Genomic DNA, 15,670 nt, shown 5'->3' with positions numbered 1-15,670 from the left:
TCATTCCGTCAAGCGCACAGCAGAACAGCGTGGACTTCCGGTCATGAAAATATGTCAAAATAAAGGTCACCAAATCCCGTCTACGAACAAAACGTATAACAATGAGAGTTATGTAGAGGAAATAGTATATATCGTTTTTTAATTAGAACTGTTACAGTGATTTTAGGCTTCTATCAGTAAGCAATCCAGGCTTAATTATGAATAATACTACTACTTATACAACTAATACTTAGACACCTGCATATAACCCATATAACTTTGTATGATAGCATGTACAATAATGCTGTTGTATATATGAATGAATGAATGAAAACTTTATTTAACAGATTGCAGAATGGGTACAATACAGTACGGCTCAATACATACAATTGTTAAGGGGATGCAGACCTGAGAAAGACGTTTGTCTTGTTTCCATCAGGGTCCCCCATTTTCAATTCATAGTGACATTTATGACATACACAACATACATGACATTTATGGCATAGGGACATATAGGTATTTAGTACTGATACATTTGTGACATAAACGGTATTCAAATATACAGTACTGTTACCCCTAGATCCTGACAGAGTATATACATATGATAGGGAGGGGACTGTACATTAGGAGGGGGTGGGTGGGTGGGAGAGAAATATACATACGGCGGGGAGGGAATATATACATGCGGTGGGGAGGAGACTGTCTATTAGGAGGTGGTGGGGGTTTTGGGCATTTACGGTGGCCAGTTTAGAATTAGAACTGTTACAGTGATTTTAGGCTTCTATCAGTAAGCAATCCAGGCTTAATTATGAATAACACTACTACGTATACAACTAATACAGTACAATAATGCTGTTGTATATACAGCATATATATACCATATATATATGTATCCACATTTGTCTGTACATACCTGCATATAATCCGGTGGTGTATATGAGGCGTGTAGTGGTTAACACTGTCGCCTCACAGCTAGAAGGTCCAGGGTTCGATTCCCGCTTGGGGACCAGGTTTCCGCGATGCCAGGTACCCAGGTCGGGGATCTCCCGGGCCTTTCTGTGTGGAGTTTGCATGTTCTCCCCCCGTGTGCCCGTAAGCAGTAGTCTGAGTACAGTAGTCTGTTTACAGTAGTCTGTTTACAGTAGTCTGTTTACAGTAGTCTGAGTACAGTAGTCTGTTTACAGTAGTCGGTTTACAGTAGTCTGAGTACAGTAGTCTGTTTACAGTAGTCTGAGTACAGTAGTCTGTTTAGTCTGAGTACAGTAGTCTGTTTACAGTAGTCTGTTTACAGTAGTCTGAGTACAGTAGTCTGTTTACAGTAGTCTGTTTACAGTAGTCTGTTTACAGTAGTCTGAGTACAGTAGTCTGTTTACAGTAGTCTGAGTACAGTAGTCTGTTTAGTCTGAGTACAGTAGTCTGAGTACAGTAGTCTGAGTACAGTAGTCTGTTTACAGTAGTCTGAGTACAGTAGTCTGAGTACAGTAGTCTGTTTACAGTAGTCTGAGTACAGTAGTCTGTTTACAGTAGTCTGAGTACAGTAGTCTGTTTACAGTAGTCTGTTTACAGTAGTCTGAGTACAGTAGTCTGAGTACAGTAGTCTGAGTACAGTAGTCTGTTTACAGTAGTCTGAGTACAGTAGTCTGAGTACAGTAGTCTGTTTACAGTAGTCTGAGTACAGTAGTCTGTTTACAGTAGTCTGTTTACAGTAGTCTGAGTACAGTAGTCTGTTTACAGTAGTCTGAGTACAGTAGTCTGAGTACAGTAGTCTGAGTACAGTAGTCTGTTTACAGTAGTCTGAGTGCAGTAGTCCGAGTACAGTAGTCTGTTTACAGTAGTCTGAGTACAGTAGTCTGTTTACAGTAGTCTGAGTACAGTAGTCTGAGTACAGTAGTCTGAGTACAGTAGTCTGTTTACAGTAGCCTGAGTACAGTAGTCTGAGTACAGTAGTCTGTTTACAGTAGTCTGAGTACAGTAGTCTGTTTACAGTAGTCTGAGTACAGTAGTCTGTTTACAGTAGTCTGAGTACAGTAGTCTGAGTACAGTAGTCTGTTTACAGTAGTCTGAGTGCAGTAGTCCGAGTACAGTAGTCTGTTTACAGTAGTCTGAGTACAGTAGTCTGTTTACAGTAGTCTGAGTACAGTAGTCTGTTTACAGTAGTCCGAGTACAGTAGTCTGAGTACAGTAGTCTGTTTACAGTAGTCTGTTTACAGTAGTCTGAGTACAGTAGTCTGAGTACAGTAGTCTGAGTACAGTAGTCTGAGTACAGTACAGTAGTCTGTTTACAGTAGTCTGAGTACAGTAGTCTGAGTACAGTAGTCTGTTTACAGTAGTCTGAGTACAGTAGTCTGTTTACAGTAGTCTGAGTACAGTAGTCTGAGTACAGTAGTCTGTTTACAGTAGTCTGTTTACAGTAGTTGAGTACAGTAGTCTCTTTACAGTAGTCTCTTTACAGTAGTCTGAGTACAGTAGTCTGAGTACAGTAGTCTCTTTACAGTAGTCTGAGTACAGTAGTCTGAGTACAGTAGTCTGTTTACAGTAGTCTGAGTACAGTAGTCTGAGTACAGTAGTCTGTTTACAGTAGTCTGAGTACAGTAGTCTGAGTACAGTAGTCTGAGTACAGTAGTCTGTTTACAGTAGTCTGAGTACAGTAGTCTGTTTACAGTAGTCTGAGTACAGTAGTCTGAGTACAGTAGTCTGAGTACAGTAGTCTGTTTACAGTAGTCTGAGTACAGTAGTCTGAGTACAGTAGTCTGTTTACAGTAGTCTGAGTACAGTAGTCTCTTTACAGTAGTCTGAGTACAGTAGTCCGAGTACAGTAGTCTGTTTACAGTAGTCTGAGTACAGTAGTCTGAGTACAGTAGTCAGAGTACAGTAGTCTGTTTACAGTAGTCTGAGTACAGTAGTCTGAGTACAGTAGTCTGTTTACAGTAGTCTGAGTACAGTAGTCTGAGTACAGTAGTCTGAGTACAGTAGTCTGAGTACAGTAGTCTGTTTACAGTAGTCTGAGTACAGTAGTCTGTTTACAGTAGTCTGAGTACAGTAGTCTGTTTACAGTAGTCTGAGTACAGTAGTCTGAGTCTCCTTCTCTGTTTCTTGTCTTCAGCCTTGTGATTCATGTTGATCTGCCTGCTGCTTATTGGGCTTAACATGTCAGCAGAATTCCTAAATGGAATGAAATCTTTGTGTTTGACGTTGCGTGTTGTTGCCAGGCAACATATTCTGACTGTCAACACGTGAGCCGTCAGCGTCCCTTTCTGTCTCCGCTTTCATTTGCAAAGCCACCTCATGGTAGTGGCAGAGTGTGTAATCTAATTTATCCCAGGATACAATTCTAATTGGGATTAAGAGTGTGTGTGTCACTGTGTGTGTGTGTAATCATCAGGCTGTGTTCATCTTTATGGATGTGATCCTCAGTTCATCTTTATGGATGTGATCATCAGTTCATCTTTATGGATGTGATCCTCAGTTCATCTTTATGGATGTAATCACCAGTTCATCTTTATGTAGTTTATTTAATAAATATATAATACATATATATATAATATAGCCCTTTGCTGTTCCCAGAAGGCAGATTCATCTCGCGTTTGTTCTTCAAAGGTGTGATGATTGCTGCCTCACAGGCGCGCAGTGTGGAAGTAATATACAGGTCGTAAAAACCAGACCCAGCGGGTGAGTCATCGACCGGGTTCTCTCACTACCTGCTAACCTGGTCTGTAATGGTGTGCTGGAAGTACACACTACATCTAGCACACTGTCCAAGCTCAATCTCACCCAGTCGACTCAATCATGAGCTAGATATAAGCAGGGTCACAAGAACAGTCATCATAAACAGCTCCATCTTCATTACAGAACATTTAGTCCAACTTCCTGGAATGTTCTTCAGCAGAAGCTCAACATCTATTCTATGCTGACCTGTGGACAGTTTAGGGCCATGATCCTAAAAAAACTAACAAAACGAGGGCAATCTATTACTTCAAGTTTAAATAATGGTTTGAATAAATGAATGAATTGACAAACTACTTGTGCTTTCGTGGTGCAACACTGCCCCCTGGTGCTGCCTTGCAGCATGACGGTACAGTCAAACTTGAGGATCTCATGAAGATACACGTTACACTCGACCATTATATAACTTATTTAATTTATACACACAAGATAAATACATTAACAATAGATAAATAGGTCTACCTATTCATAAATAATATGTAAATCAGTTTGTCTTTATACATGTTGACACGTATTGTTTATAGTATAGGCCCGTTATTGTTGCCTGCTTGTTCAATTCAATTGTAATTGAGTTGATCACATTATTATGTCATGACAACAACACCAAAGAAAGAAGATGCTGTTAAAAACATTACCGATATATTCATATACATCTTTAGATGCAGTCCAGTGGCCGAGGATATATTGGCAACACCAGACTTATAAAACTTTGAACATTCAAAAACGACTTTATGCAACAACAACGGTAGAGACGAGGAGGACGGTAGAGACGTCGCTGACACACTCAGAACTTGTGCAGCATCTCCATGACGGCTATAGTTGTACTTTGTCCGAAGATGAAGGCTCCGACGACGACAGTTATCGATCCCCAGGCTGTCAGCGCCACCCTGCAGGGAGGAGGGGCCGGGGGGGGGGGGGGGAGGCAGATCATGTCATTGGATACCTGAATTTCCCCCAGGGGATGAATAAAGTATCTATCTATCTATCTATCCATCTATTGTTTTTTACTACAGCCAGTAAGTACAGCTACAGTTTTAGATTAGATTCAAATGTATTGTCATCAATCATGCAGCACAAGTACAGTACAACAAAAAGAGGTTTGGCATCCAACCAGAGTGACAATGTAACAGTAAAGTGCAACAGTAATATACAATGAATGATTAAATGATTAAACTGGGTGTAAAATATATAATTTAGTACTACTGAGTAATAGTGCTAATCAGATGTTTGTACAGAGTTGTAGTATTAATATGTACAGTGATACAGGTATAAAGACACTATGGTAGTAAGTCATACTGGCCAGCAGTGTAACTAGTAAGAGTAGGTAAGAGATATGTACAGATATAGATATAGTATTAATATGTACAGTGATACAGGTATAAAGACACTATGGTAGTAAGTCATACTGGCCAGAAGTGTAACTAGTAAGAGTAGGTAAGAGATATGTACAGATATAGATATAGTAACTAGTAAGAGTAGGTAAGGGATATGTACAGATATAGATATAGTAACTAGTAAGAGTAGGTAAGAGATATGTACAGATATAGATATAGTAACTAGTAATAGTAGGTAAGAGATATGTACAGATATAGATATAGTAACTAGTAAGAGTAGGTAAGAGATATGTACAGATATAGATATAGTAACTAGTAATAGTAGGTAAGAGATATGTACAGATATAGATATAGTAACTAGTAAGAGTAGGTAAGAGATATGTACAGATATAGATATAGTAACTAGTAAGAGTAAGTAAGAGATATGTACAGATATAGATATAGTAACTAGTAAGAGTAGGTAAGAGATATGTACAGATATAGATATAGTAACTAGTAAGAGTAGGTAAGAGTTATGTACAGATATAGATATAGTAACTAGTAAGAGTAGGTAAGAGATATGTACATATATAGATATAGTAACTAGTAAGAGTAGGTAAGAGATATGTACAGATATAGATATAGTAACTAGTAAGAGTAGGTAAGAGATATGTACAGATATAGATATAGTAACTAGTAAGAGTAGGTAAGGGATATGTACAGATATAGTAACTAGTAAGAGTAGGTAAGAGATATGTACAGATATAGATATAGTAACTAGTAAGAGTAGGTAAGAGATATGTACAGATATAGATATAGTAACTAGTAAGAGTAGGTAAGGGATATGTACAGATATAGATATAGTAACTAGTAAGAGTAGGTAAGAGATATGTACAGATATAGATATAGTAACTAGTAAGAGTAGGTAAGAGATATGTACAGATATAGATATAGTAACTAGTAAGAGTAGGTAAGAGATATGTACAGATATAGATATAGTAACTAGTAAGAGTAGGTAAGGGATATGTACAGATATAGTAAGTAAGAGTAGGTAAGGGATATGTACAGATATAGATATAGTAAGTAAGAGTAGGTAAGAGATATGTACAGATATAGATATAGTAACTAGTAAGAGTAGGTAAGGGATATGTACAGATATAGATATAGTAACTAGTAAGAGTAGGTAAGAGATATGTACAGATATAGATATAGTAACTAGTAAGAGTAGGTAAGGGATATGTACAGATATAGATATAGTAAGTAAGAGTAGGTAAGGGATATGTACAGATATAGATATAGTAAGTAAGAGTAGGTAAGGGATATGTACAGATATAGATATAGTAACTAGTAAGAGTAGGTAAGGGATATGTACAGATATAGATATAGTAACTAGTAAGAGTAGGTAAGGGATATGTACAGATATAGATATAGTAAGTAAGAGTAGGTAAGAGATATGTACAGATATAGATATAGTAACTAGTAATAGTAGGTAAGGGATATGTACAGATATAGATATAGTAACTAGTAAGAGTAGGTAAGAGATATGTACAGATATAGATATAGTAACTAGTAAGAGTAGGTAAGAGATATGTACAGTGTAACTGAGGGGTACAATTCCCTGACTGTATTGAGAGTATGGTATTATTAAACCACTACTTAGTTATGTACTTTAATTACTGGCCATACAGTACACGATATATCTGGTGAACACCCACACAAGAATACGACAATGACACCTAAAGTTCTATTTGGAGGGATTTATTATTAGAGTAAGCAACGGTAGGTTACAGAATGAGAATTATAATTGTGCTTGTAAGGCGAAGAACACTTAAGTAGGTCAAGAGCGTAAATCCATGAGAATAGTAAGATGGGTATAACTGACGCCACCTGTAGCATAAGAATTACATAAGGCACACTCGTAGTCAGCTGGAGACACTAGGGGGGTTTCCCTCCGGTTGTAAGCCGGCAGGGTAGAAGAATGTTCGGGAGCAAAGTCTGAATCAACGCGGAATAAAGAAGCTCCAGCTACGGGAGGCGGTACATTACTCCCTTGATCGGCAGACAAAAGCAACAGCTATAATCCAGTATGCACGACAGCATGGATGAAAGCTAGCCAGCCTCTGTGGTCCTAGAGGCGGGCTCGATGGTGCTCCTCACAGGGTAGATCCCACACAGCAGTGGGGTAGACGGTTCTCTGCTCCAGCAGCCACAGTACCAAAGCAATATAATCCAGCCGGAAAAGGCTCTGCATTCGCCGGTGTAGATTCTCCTGTGCACTATACTTCACATTAAACTATGTTGAACTTGACGTTATTTCACTAAACTCTGACACTTTTACTATCCTATTCGCACATGTTATAAGTGCTCTATTTAGACGCAAAGTTGCTCACTTCACTTGGTCGTTGACTCGTGGTGAAGGCTTTAACGTTTTGGTACTAAACTACTGCTGTATCCACCTGCGACGTATTTATACGTAAGGTGAATTATCTAGTGCCAACCTCAGTTCTGTCTCGTATTACTGCGCAAACCTGGACATGTTGAGACAAGCCTTGGCGGTGGCTTTGAACTTGCCATTGGGGGGTATGGCCGTTGGCGCCTAGGGGTCGCTGTCCAATAGGAGAACGAATATTATGGTCTGGCTTGTACCTAGGTAAAGGTGTAGTGTATTGAGCTATGCGGGTACCCGTACTGGGAGTAACCCGGATGTGGGACGAGAGACTGCATTCTGTATATGCATGAAGCTGGAGAAGAGACATTAAATGAGGGAGTCGATGTTAGACTAAATCTGGTCGTCCTGTCAAGTTATTTTATAACACAAGACAAACATCACATGGTGTCAGAAGAAACTCGGGAAACTCGGCAAGAATGGCACACTTTAAGCCACCGCCGAATTTGAGTCTGGAGGGGAATCTCGCGGAGAATTGGCGAACGTGGCTGCAGCGTTATGAGCTTTTCTGTGTCGCTACGGGAGTAGCAGAGAAGTCAGAAACAGTGCAGTGCGCGACATTCCTACATGTGGCGGAAGACGAAGCCATAAAAGTGAGTAACACGTTTGTGTTCGCGGACGGGCAGAGGAACCAGATTGCCATATTGAAACGGAAGTTCAAAGAATACTGTGAGCCTCGGAAGAATATGCCATACATAAGGCATATGTTTTTCACCCGTGTACAAGGTCCGTCAGAAACTATAGATGCATATGTCACAGACCTGAAAAATAAAGCAAGAGACTGTGAATTTGGCAACCTATACAACTCATTGATACGTGACAGAATTGTCTGTGGGATACGTGACGATCAAGTAAGAGCCAGATTGCTCAGAGAGGCGGATCTCACGTTAGAAAAAGCTCTTGATGTGTGACGTGCCAGTGAAATAACATTCACCCAGATGAAAGCATTACATGAGGAAGTTGAAGTGCACAAAGTTAGCACAGCAAGGCCATACAGAAAAGGAGGAAACTTCACAAAAGAGAGCCCAATGAGTAGTGAAAGGAAAGTGGACTGTGACCGATGTGGATACAAGCATGAACAAGGGAAGTGCCCAGCCTATGGACAGACATGCAGGAAATGTGATAAGAAAAATCACTTTGCAAAAACGTGTCGTGCAAACAGTCAACTCAGAAATAAGAAAATGCATGTTGTGCAACAGAATCAGGAGGACAGTGACAGTGAGACAGAGGAAATGTTCGTTGGAACAGTAGAGATGAGAAGCATTAAAGAAATTGAAAAGGAAAAAAGGGACCAAGACAGATGGTCTGAAGAGCTGCTAATAAACAAGAAAAGAGTCACATTTCGAATTGACACAGGAGCTGACTGTAACGTCATGTCAGCCAAAATGTTTCACACGTTACATGTTCACGACAAGTTGCATGCATCCAAGTGCAAGTTAGTGACTTATTCAGGCCACAAGATGGAGCCCTTGGGCAAAACATCAGTCACATGTCTGTATAAAGGTAAAACACACAGGATTGACTTTGAAATTATAGAGAAAGATGCTCCAGCGATTCTAGGAAGAGAGACCAGCACAAAGCTGAAAATGGTCAAAAGGCTATATAGCATGGAGAAAGGAGAGAAAGAAGACAAAATGCAGAAAGACTATGAGCATCTCTTCTCTGGACTTGGCTGCTTACCAGGTGAACACAGCATCAAGATAGACCCTGACATAAAGCCAGTGATACACGCACCTAGGAGGATACCAGTTGCTCTGAGGGACAGAGTGATTGAACAGCTTCACAAAATGGAGCAGTCAGATGTAATCATAAGGCAATCTGAGCCAACACAGTGGGTCAACAGCATGGTGACAGTAGTCACGCCCAAGAAGATAAGGATTTGTATGGATCCTAAAGATCTGAACACAGCAATACGAAGAGAACACTATCCACTCCTCACAGTGAAGGAAGTGGTGTCACGCATGCCAAATGCAAAATATTTTTCTGTGTTAGATGCAAACCAAGGATTTTATCAAATAAAACTGGATGAAGAGAGCTCCAAACTGTGCACGTTTAACACACCTATTGGGAGGTACCGTTTCAAGAGGCTTCCCTTTGGCATCTCGTCAGCGAGCGAGGTGTTCCAGAGAGCTGTAGCCCAGATGATTGAGGGGTTAGATGGTGTGGTCAACATCATTGATGATCTGCTGGTGTGGGGGGACACCTTAGAGCAACACGATCAGAGGCTGGTGAAGCTGCTGCAGAGAGCAGATGAGAACGGCCTGAGATTCAATAGAAGCAAGTGCAAGTTCAGGATGACAGAGGTCAAGTACATTGGCCATACACTCAGCGCAGATGGACTAAAGCCTGATGATGAGAAGATAAGAGCCATTGTACAAATACCTCCACCTGCTGACAAGCCAGCATTAATGAGGTTCATGGGAATGATTCAATATCTAGCTAAATTCATTCCTAATCTGTCTGAAATCTCTGCACCTCTAAGGACGCTGTTGCAGGGATAAACAGAATGGCACTGGGAGGAACCTCAACGTCAGAGCTTTGAAAAGCTGAAGCAGCTGATCACAGGAGCTCCCACTCTGAAATACTATGATGTAAACAAGGCTGTGACGCTGTCTGTGGATGCCAGCTCGGAGGGCATCGGGGCTGTGATACTGCAGGATGAACGACCTGTGGCATACGGCTCAAGGGCGCTCACAGATAGTCAATGCAGGTACGCGCAGATCGAGAAGGAGCTGCTAGCCATAGTGTACGGATGTGAGAAGTTCCATCAATATCTATATGGCAGAGAGGTCAAGGTCGAAAGCGATCACAAGCCTCTAGAAAGCATTTTCAAGAAGCCACTGCATCAGGCTCCCCTGAGACTGCAGAGAATGCTGCTGCGGCTTCAAAAGTACAACATTGCAGTATCATACAAGCCAGGAAAGGAGCTTCACATTGCAGATGCATTGAGCCGTGCTTATCTACGTGAGCAGAAAGAGGATCTTCTGGAAGAGGAACTGCATGTGAACTGGATCACACCACAGTTGCCCATATCAGAGGAAAAGCAGGAGATGTTCAGGAATGCAACTGCACAAGACTCAGTACTGCAGGAACTAAAGAACATGACAATGCACGGATGGCCTAAGGACAGGTCTGCTGTGTCAGATAAGGTGCAGCCGTTTTGGACATTCAGAGAGGAGATCAGTTTTGCCTCAGGTCTACTGTTCAAATCAGAGAAACTCATTGTACCACAGCAACTGAGAGCACAGATGCTGGACAAGATACACGAGTCACACTTGGGAGTGGTCAAATGTAAAGAAAGGGCCAGAGATGTGCTTTATTGGCCAGGCATGTCTGCACAAATTGAACTAGTTGTAGCACAGTGTGCTGTCTGCAATGAGCACAGGAGCAGCAATCAAAAAGAGCCACTGATCTCACATCCACTGCCAAATAGACCATGGGAGAAGGTTGGCACCGACATGTTTCATAGCAAGGGCTCAGAATATCTGCTATGTGTCGACTACTTCTCAAAGTACACAGAGATAATGAGGCTGACCGACACCACCAGTAAGGGTGTTATAACTGCCATGAAGTCCATATTCGCCAGGCACGGGATTCCAGATAGTCAGTGACAATGCCCCTCAGTACGCCAGTGCAGAATTCAAGAGCTTTGCAGAGAGCTGGGAGTTCAGTCATGTCACCTCAAGTCCACACTATGCTCAGTCAAATGGACAGGCAGAAAAAGCTGTGCAAACTGTTAAAAGGATGCTCAAAAAGTCTGGTGACCCTTACATAGCGCTTCTGGAATACAGAAATACACCACTGGAAGGTGTGGGCCTGTCACCTGCCCAGATGCTGATGGGGCGTCGGTTGAAGTCAAAACTGCCAGCGTCCACCTCACTGCTCACCCCTGAAGGTGTACTTAATATTCACAACAAGTTGAAAGAAAAGCAAGCTAAACAAAAAAGCTACTATGATCGCCACGCTAAACACCTACCTGTGCTGCGTGCTGGAGAGAATGTGAGGATGCAGTCTGGAGACACTTGGAGGCCAGCTGTAGTTCTGAGGGAGCACGAACAACAACGTTCCTATGTGGTGCGTACACCTGAAGGAAGGATGTTCAGAAGGAACAGGAGACATCTCAGGGAGACTGCTGAGAGAGAGTTTCCATCTGCTGCTAAGGAGCAAGATGTGAATGGGGATATGAACTGTGACAACCCAAGGTTTGTTGATCAGGACAGTTCACACGCACAGACCCCAGCGCACACTCCACAGGGAAGCAGTGACACTACTGACACTATCGCACAACCTTTTCGCACTAGATCAGGGAGACTGGTCAAAACTCCAACAAGGTTTAGAGAGTAGGGAAACAAAAAGTGGACTCTGCTCATTTATGGTGCACTGTAACTGATTCATTTAATGTTCACTGGATGACTTTGTGGTTACAAAAACTACAATTTGTGTTGTTTTAAATGCAGGAGGCACCTTTGGTTGTTGTGCCGTATAGGCCCACAGTGCTTAGTTTTATTATTTTCTATCCAAGAACTATTTCTCACTATGTTCTGTGATTATTCAGTTGTTGACAACTTGTTAAAAAAAAAAAAAAAAAAAAGTCTGAAGAATGTGGAACTTAAGAAGGGAGATGTAGTGTATTGAGCTATGCGGGTACCCGTACTGGGAGTAACCCGGATGTGGGACGAGAGACTGCATTCTGTATATGCATGAAGCTGGAGAAGAGACATTAAATGAGGGAGTCGATGTTAGACTAAATCTGGTCGTCCTGTCAAGTTATTTTATAACACAAGACAAACATCACAAAAGGGATATTCCGTGTATATATACAAAGAATATACAAGGGATATCAAACAATATACAAATATTATACAAGGGATCTCAAGTAATAAATATATATATTCGGTTTAATCTGACCCTTTGTAACATACAGATATAGATATAGTAACTAGTAAGAGTAGGTAAGGGATATGTACAGATATGGATATAGTAACTAGTAAGAGTAGGTAAGGGATATGTACAGATATAGATATAGTAACTAGTAAGAGTAGGTAAGAGATATGTACAGATATAGATATAGTAACTAGTAAGAGTAGGTAAGGGATATGTACAGATATAGATATAGTAACTAGTAAGAGTAGGTAAGAGATATGTACAGATATAGATATAGTAACTAGTAAGAGTAGGTAAGAGATATGTACAGATATAGATATAGTAACTAGTAAGAGTAGGTAAGGGATATGTACAGATATAGATATAGTAACTAGTAAGAGTAGGTAAGAGATATGTACAGATATAGATATAGTAACTAGTAAGAGTAGGTAAGGGATATGTACAGATATAGATATAGTAAGTAAGAGTAGGTAAGGGATATGTACAGATATAGATATAGTAAGTAAGAGTAGGTAAGGGATATGTACAGATATAGATATAGTAACTAGTAAGAGTAGGTAAGGGATATGTACAGATATAGATATAGTAACTAGTAAGAGTAGGTAAGGGATATGTACAGATATAGATATAGTAAGTAAGAGTAGGTAAGAGATATGTACAGATATAGATATAGTAACTAGTAAGAGTAGGTAAGGGATATGTACAGATATAGATATAGTAACTAGTATGAGTAGGTAAGAGATATGTACAGATATAGATATAGTAACTAGTAAGAGTAGGTAAGAGATATGTACAGATATAGATATAGTAACTAGTAAGAGTAGGTAAGGGATATGTACAGATATGGATATAGTAACTAGTAAGTAGGGATGTCCGATATTATCGGCCGACCGATATTATCGGCCGATATCGGCAGTAAAATGTGATATCGGAAAATATCGGTATCGGTTTAAAAAAAGAAAAAAACAATAACAATATTTGTTATATATATATCCAGTGAAATGATTAGTTACCTGAAATTATTCCGTTTTTTGGGGTGGGAAACCCTGCATATATCGGTATCGGTTGATATCGGTATCGGAAATTAAGAGTTGGACAATATCGGAATATCGGTATCGGTAAAAAAGCCAATATCGAGCATCCCTACTAGTAAGAGTAGGTAAGGGATATGTGCAGATATAGATATAGTAACTAGTAAGAGTAGGATATGTACAGATATAGATATAGTAACTAGTAAGAGTAGGTAAGGGATATGTACAGATATAGATATAGTAACTAGTAAGAGTAGGTAAGGGATATGTACTGATATAGACATAGTAACTAGTAAGAGTAGGTAAGGGATATGTACAGATATAGATATAGTAACTAGTAAGAGTAGGTAAGGGATATGTACAGATATAGATATAGTAACTAGTAAGAGTAGGTAAGGGATATATACAGATATAGATATAGTAACTACTAGTAAGAGTAGGTAAGAGATATGTACAGATATAGATATAGTAACTAGTAAGAGTAGGTAAGGGATATGTACTGATATATAGATATAGTAACTAGTAAGAGTAGGTAAGAGATATGTACTGATATAGATATAGTAACTAGTAAGAGTAGGTAAGAGATATACTGATATATAGATCAAGTCAAGTCAAGAGTTTTAATTGTCACGGCATACAGGTATACAATGAAATGCGGGTGGTCTTGCCCGCAACGATGTGCAATACAGTGGTACATATAATAGAATCAAAAGAAGAAACAACATTGTGCAGTAACAGATAGCAGGTAACATGGAGTGACATCTCGGTATCTGTACATAGTTATTTACAGCGCATGTGTGACATGCTAGTTAGCTTTGGTAGTGCAATACACTGTTCCTGTTATTCTAATTTAAAGTGTCCTTTCCTTTGGCCATAAGTGTGCGTGTGTGCGACATGAGTGTGTGCCCGCTCATGTTAAAGTGTTAAGTGGCTGCTCGTGTGTGAGCGTGCAGTGTGCGTGTCGTGTGTGTGTTCATGTGTGCTTGTGTGTGGACAGTTCAATGTTCTGAGCACTCAATGTACATTGTTCATGGCTCTGATGGCCTGGGGGAAGAAGCTGAGCCTAAGCCGCTCTGTCCTAGTAGCTGAGATTTGCAGGCGTCTGCCTGACCTCAGCAACTGAAACAGGCTGTTATTGGGGTGGTGAGGGTCTTTCATTATCCTGCAGGCTCTGGATTTGCACCTCTTGTTGTATAGAACCTGCAGGGGGGGTAGTGCAATACCCGTGGTACGCTCGGCTGAGCGCACCACTTTCTGTAGGGCCTTCTTGTCCTGTGCCGTGCTGTTTCCATACCAGGCAGTGATGTTTCCGGTCAGGATGCTCTCTACAGCTCCTGAGTAGAAGGACTGGAGTATCTTCCCCGATACTCTGAACTTCCTTAACTGTCTCAGGTGGTAGAGACGCTGTTTCGCCTTCTTTACTACTGTGCCTATGTGTGTTGACCATGTCAGGTCCTCTGAGATGTGGACCCCCAGGTACTTGAAGCTGCTCACCCTGTCCACGGTAGCCCCGTTTATCATCAGTGGTGTGTGTGTCTCCTGCTGTCCTCTCCTATAATCCACGATCAGTTCCTTGGTTTTATGATTTGGTTTTTAGATATAGTAACTAGTAAGAGATATGTACTGATATATAGATATAGTAACTAGTAAGAGTAGGTAAGAGATATGTACAGATATAGATATAGTAACTAGTAAGAGTATGTAAGGGATATGGACAGATATAGATATAGTAACTAGTAAGAGTAGGTAAGGGATATGTACAGATATAGATATAGTAACTAGTAAGAGTAGGTAAGAGATATGTACAGATATAGACATAGTATCTACAGATATGTAAAATGTTAAATGGATTATATACAGGCATATATATATATAGAGGTATATGCAGCATTATTGTACATGCCATCATACAGAGTTATATGCAAATGTATAAGTAGGTATATAGAAGGATTATATGCATGTATATTCAGATGGATATGAGATATATATATATGCTGTAAATATAAATTTATAAATATATATATACAGTATTTACAGTATGATGCTGAAATATACTGGTAACTCTGTGACCCTGTTATTGTGAAAACCCACCTGACTTTTGGAGACACAGGCTCCGTCTGCATCGTGAAGACCAAGCAGAGACCTGGAATACACACGTACACATGTACACACACACACACACACTGGAGACATGATCCGATAGACTTTTATACACCTGAGTCTCCTGAACACGGAGAGACCGATCCCAGTGCCAGTGCCGATCCCTGATCGGCACTTTCTCGGCCGAGCTATAG

General features: G+C 40.4%; 1 protein-coding gene across 1 annotated transcript in view; it reads right to left on the bottom strand.

Moving 5' to 3' along the window:
• Nucleotides 1–4,486: 4,486 nt before the first annotated feature.
• The window catches only part of slc38a8b (solute carrier family 38 member 8b), a gene marked incomplete at both ends in the record, with an annotated part of 55,348 nt that continues 44,164 nt past the window's right edge, over nucleotides 4,487–15,670 (bottom strand). Inside the window, 2 exons of the mRNA XM_084307614.1 lie at nucleotides 4,487–4,589; nucleotides 15,468–15,519. Coding sequence (XP_084163740.1) covers nucleotides 4,487–4,589; nucleotides 15,468–15,519 — 155 coding nt within the window. The remainder of the gene's footprint in view (nucleotides 4,590–15,467; nucleotides 15,520–15,670) is intronic.

This window comes from Notolepis coatsorum (genome assembly GCF_963971535.1).
Source record: "Notolepis coatsorum genome assembly, chromosome: 2".
Classification (NCBI taxonomy): domain Eukaryota; kingdom Metazoa; phylum Chordata; class Actinopteri; order Aulopiformes; family Paralepididae; genus Notolepis; species Notolepis coatsorum.
Note: the sequence above shows the minus strand (reverse complement) of the source record. Positions and strands in the feature narration are given on the sequence as shown.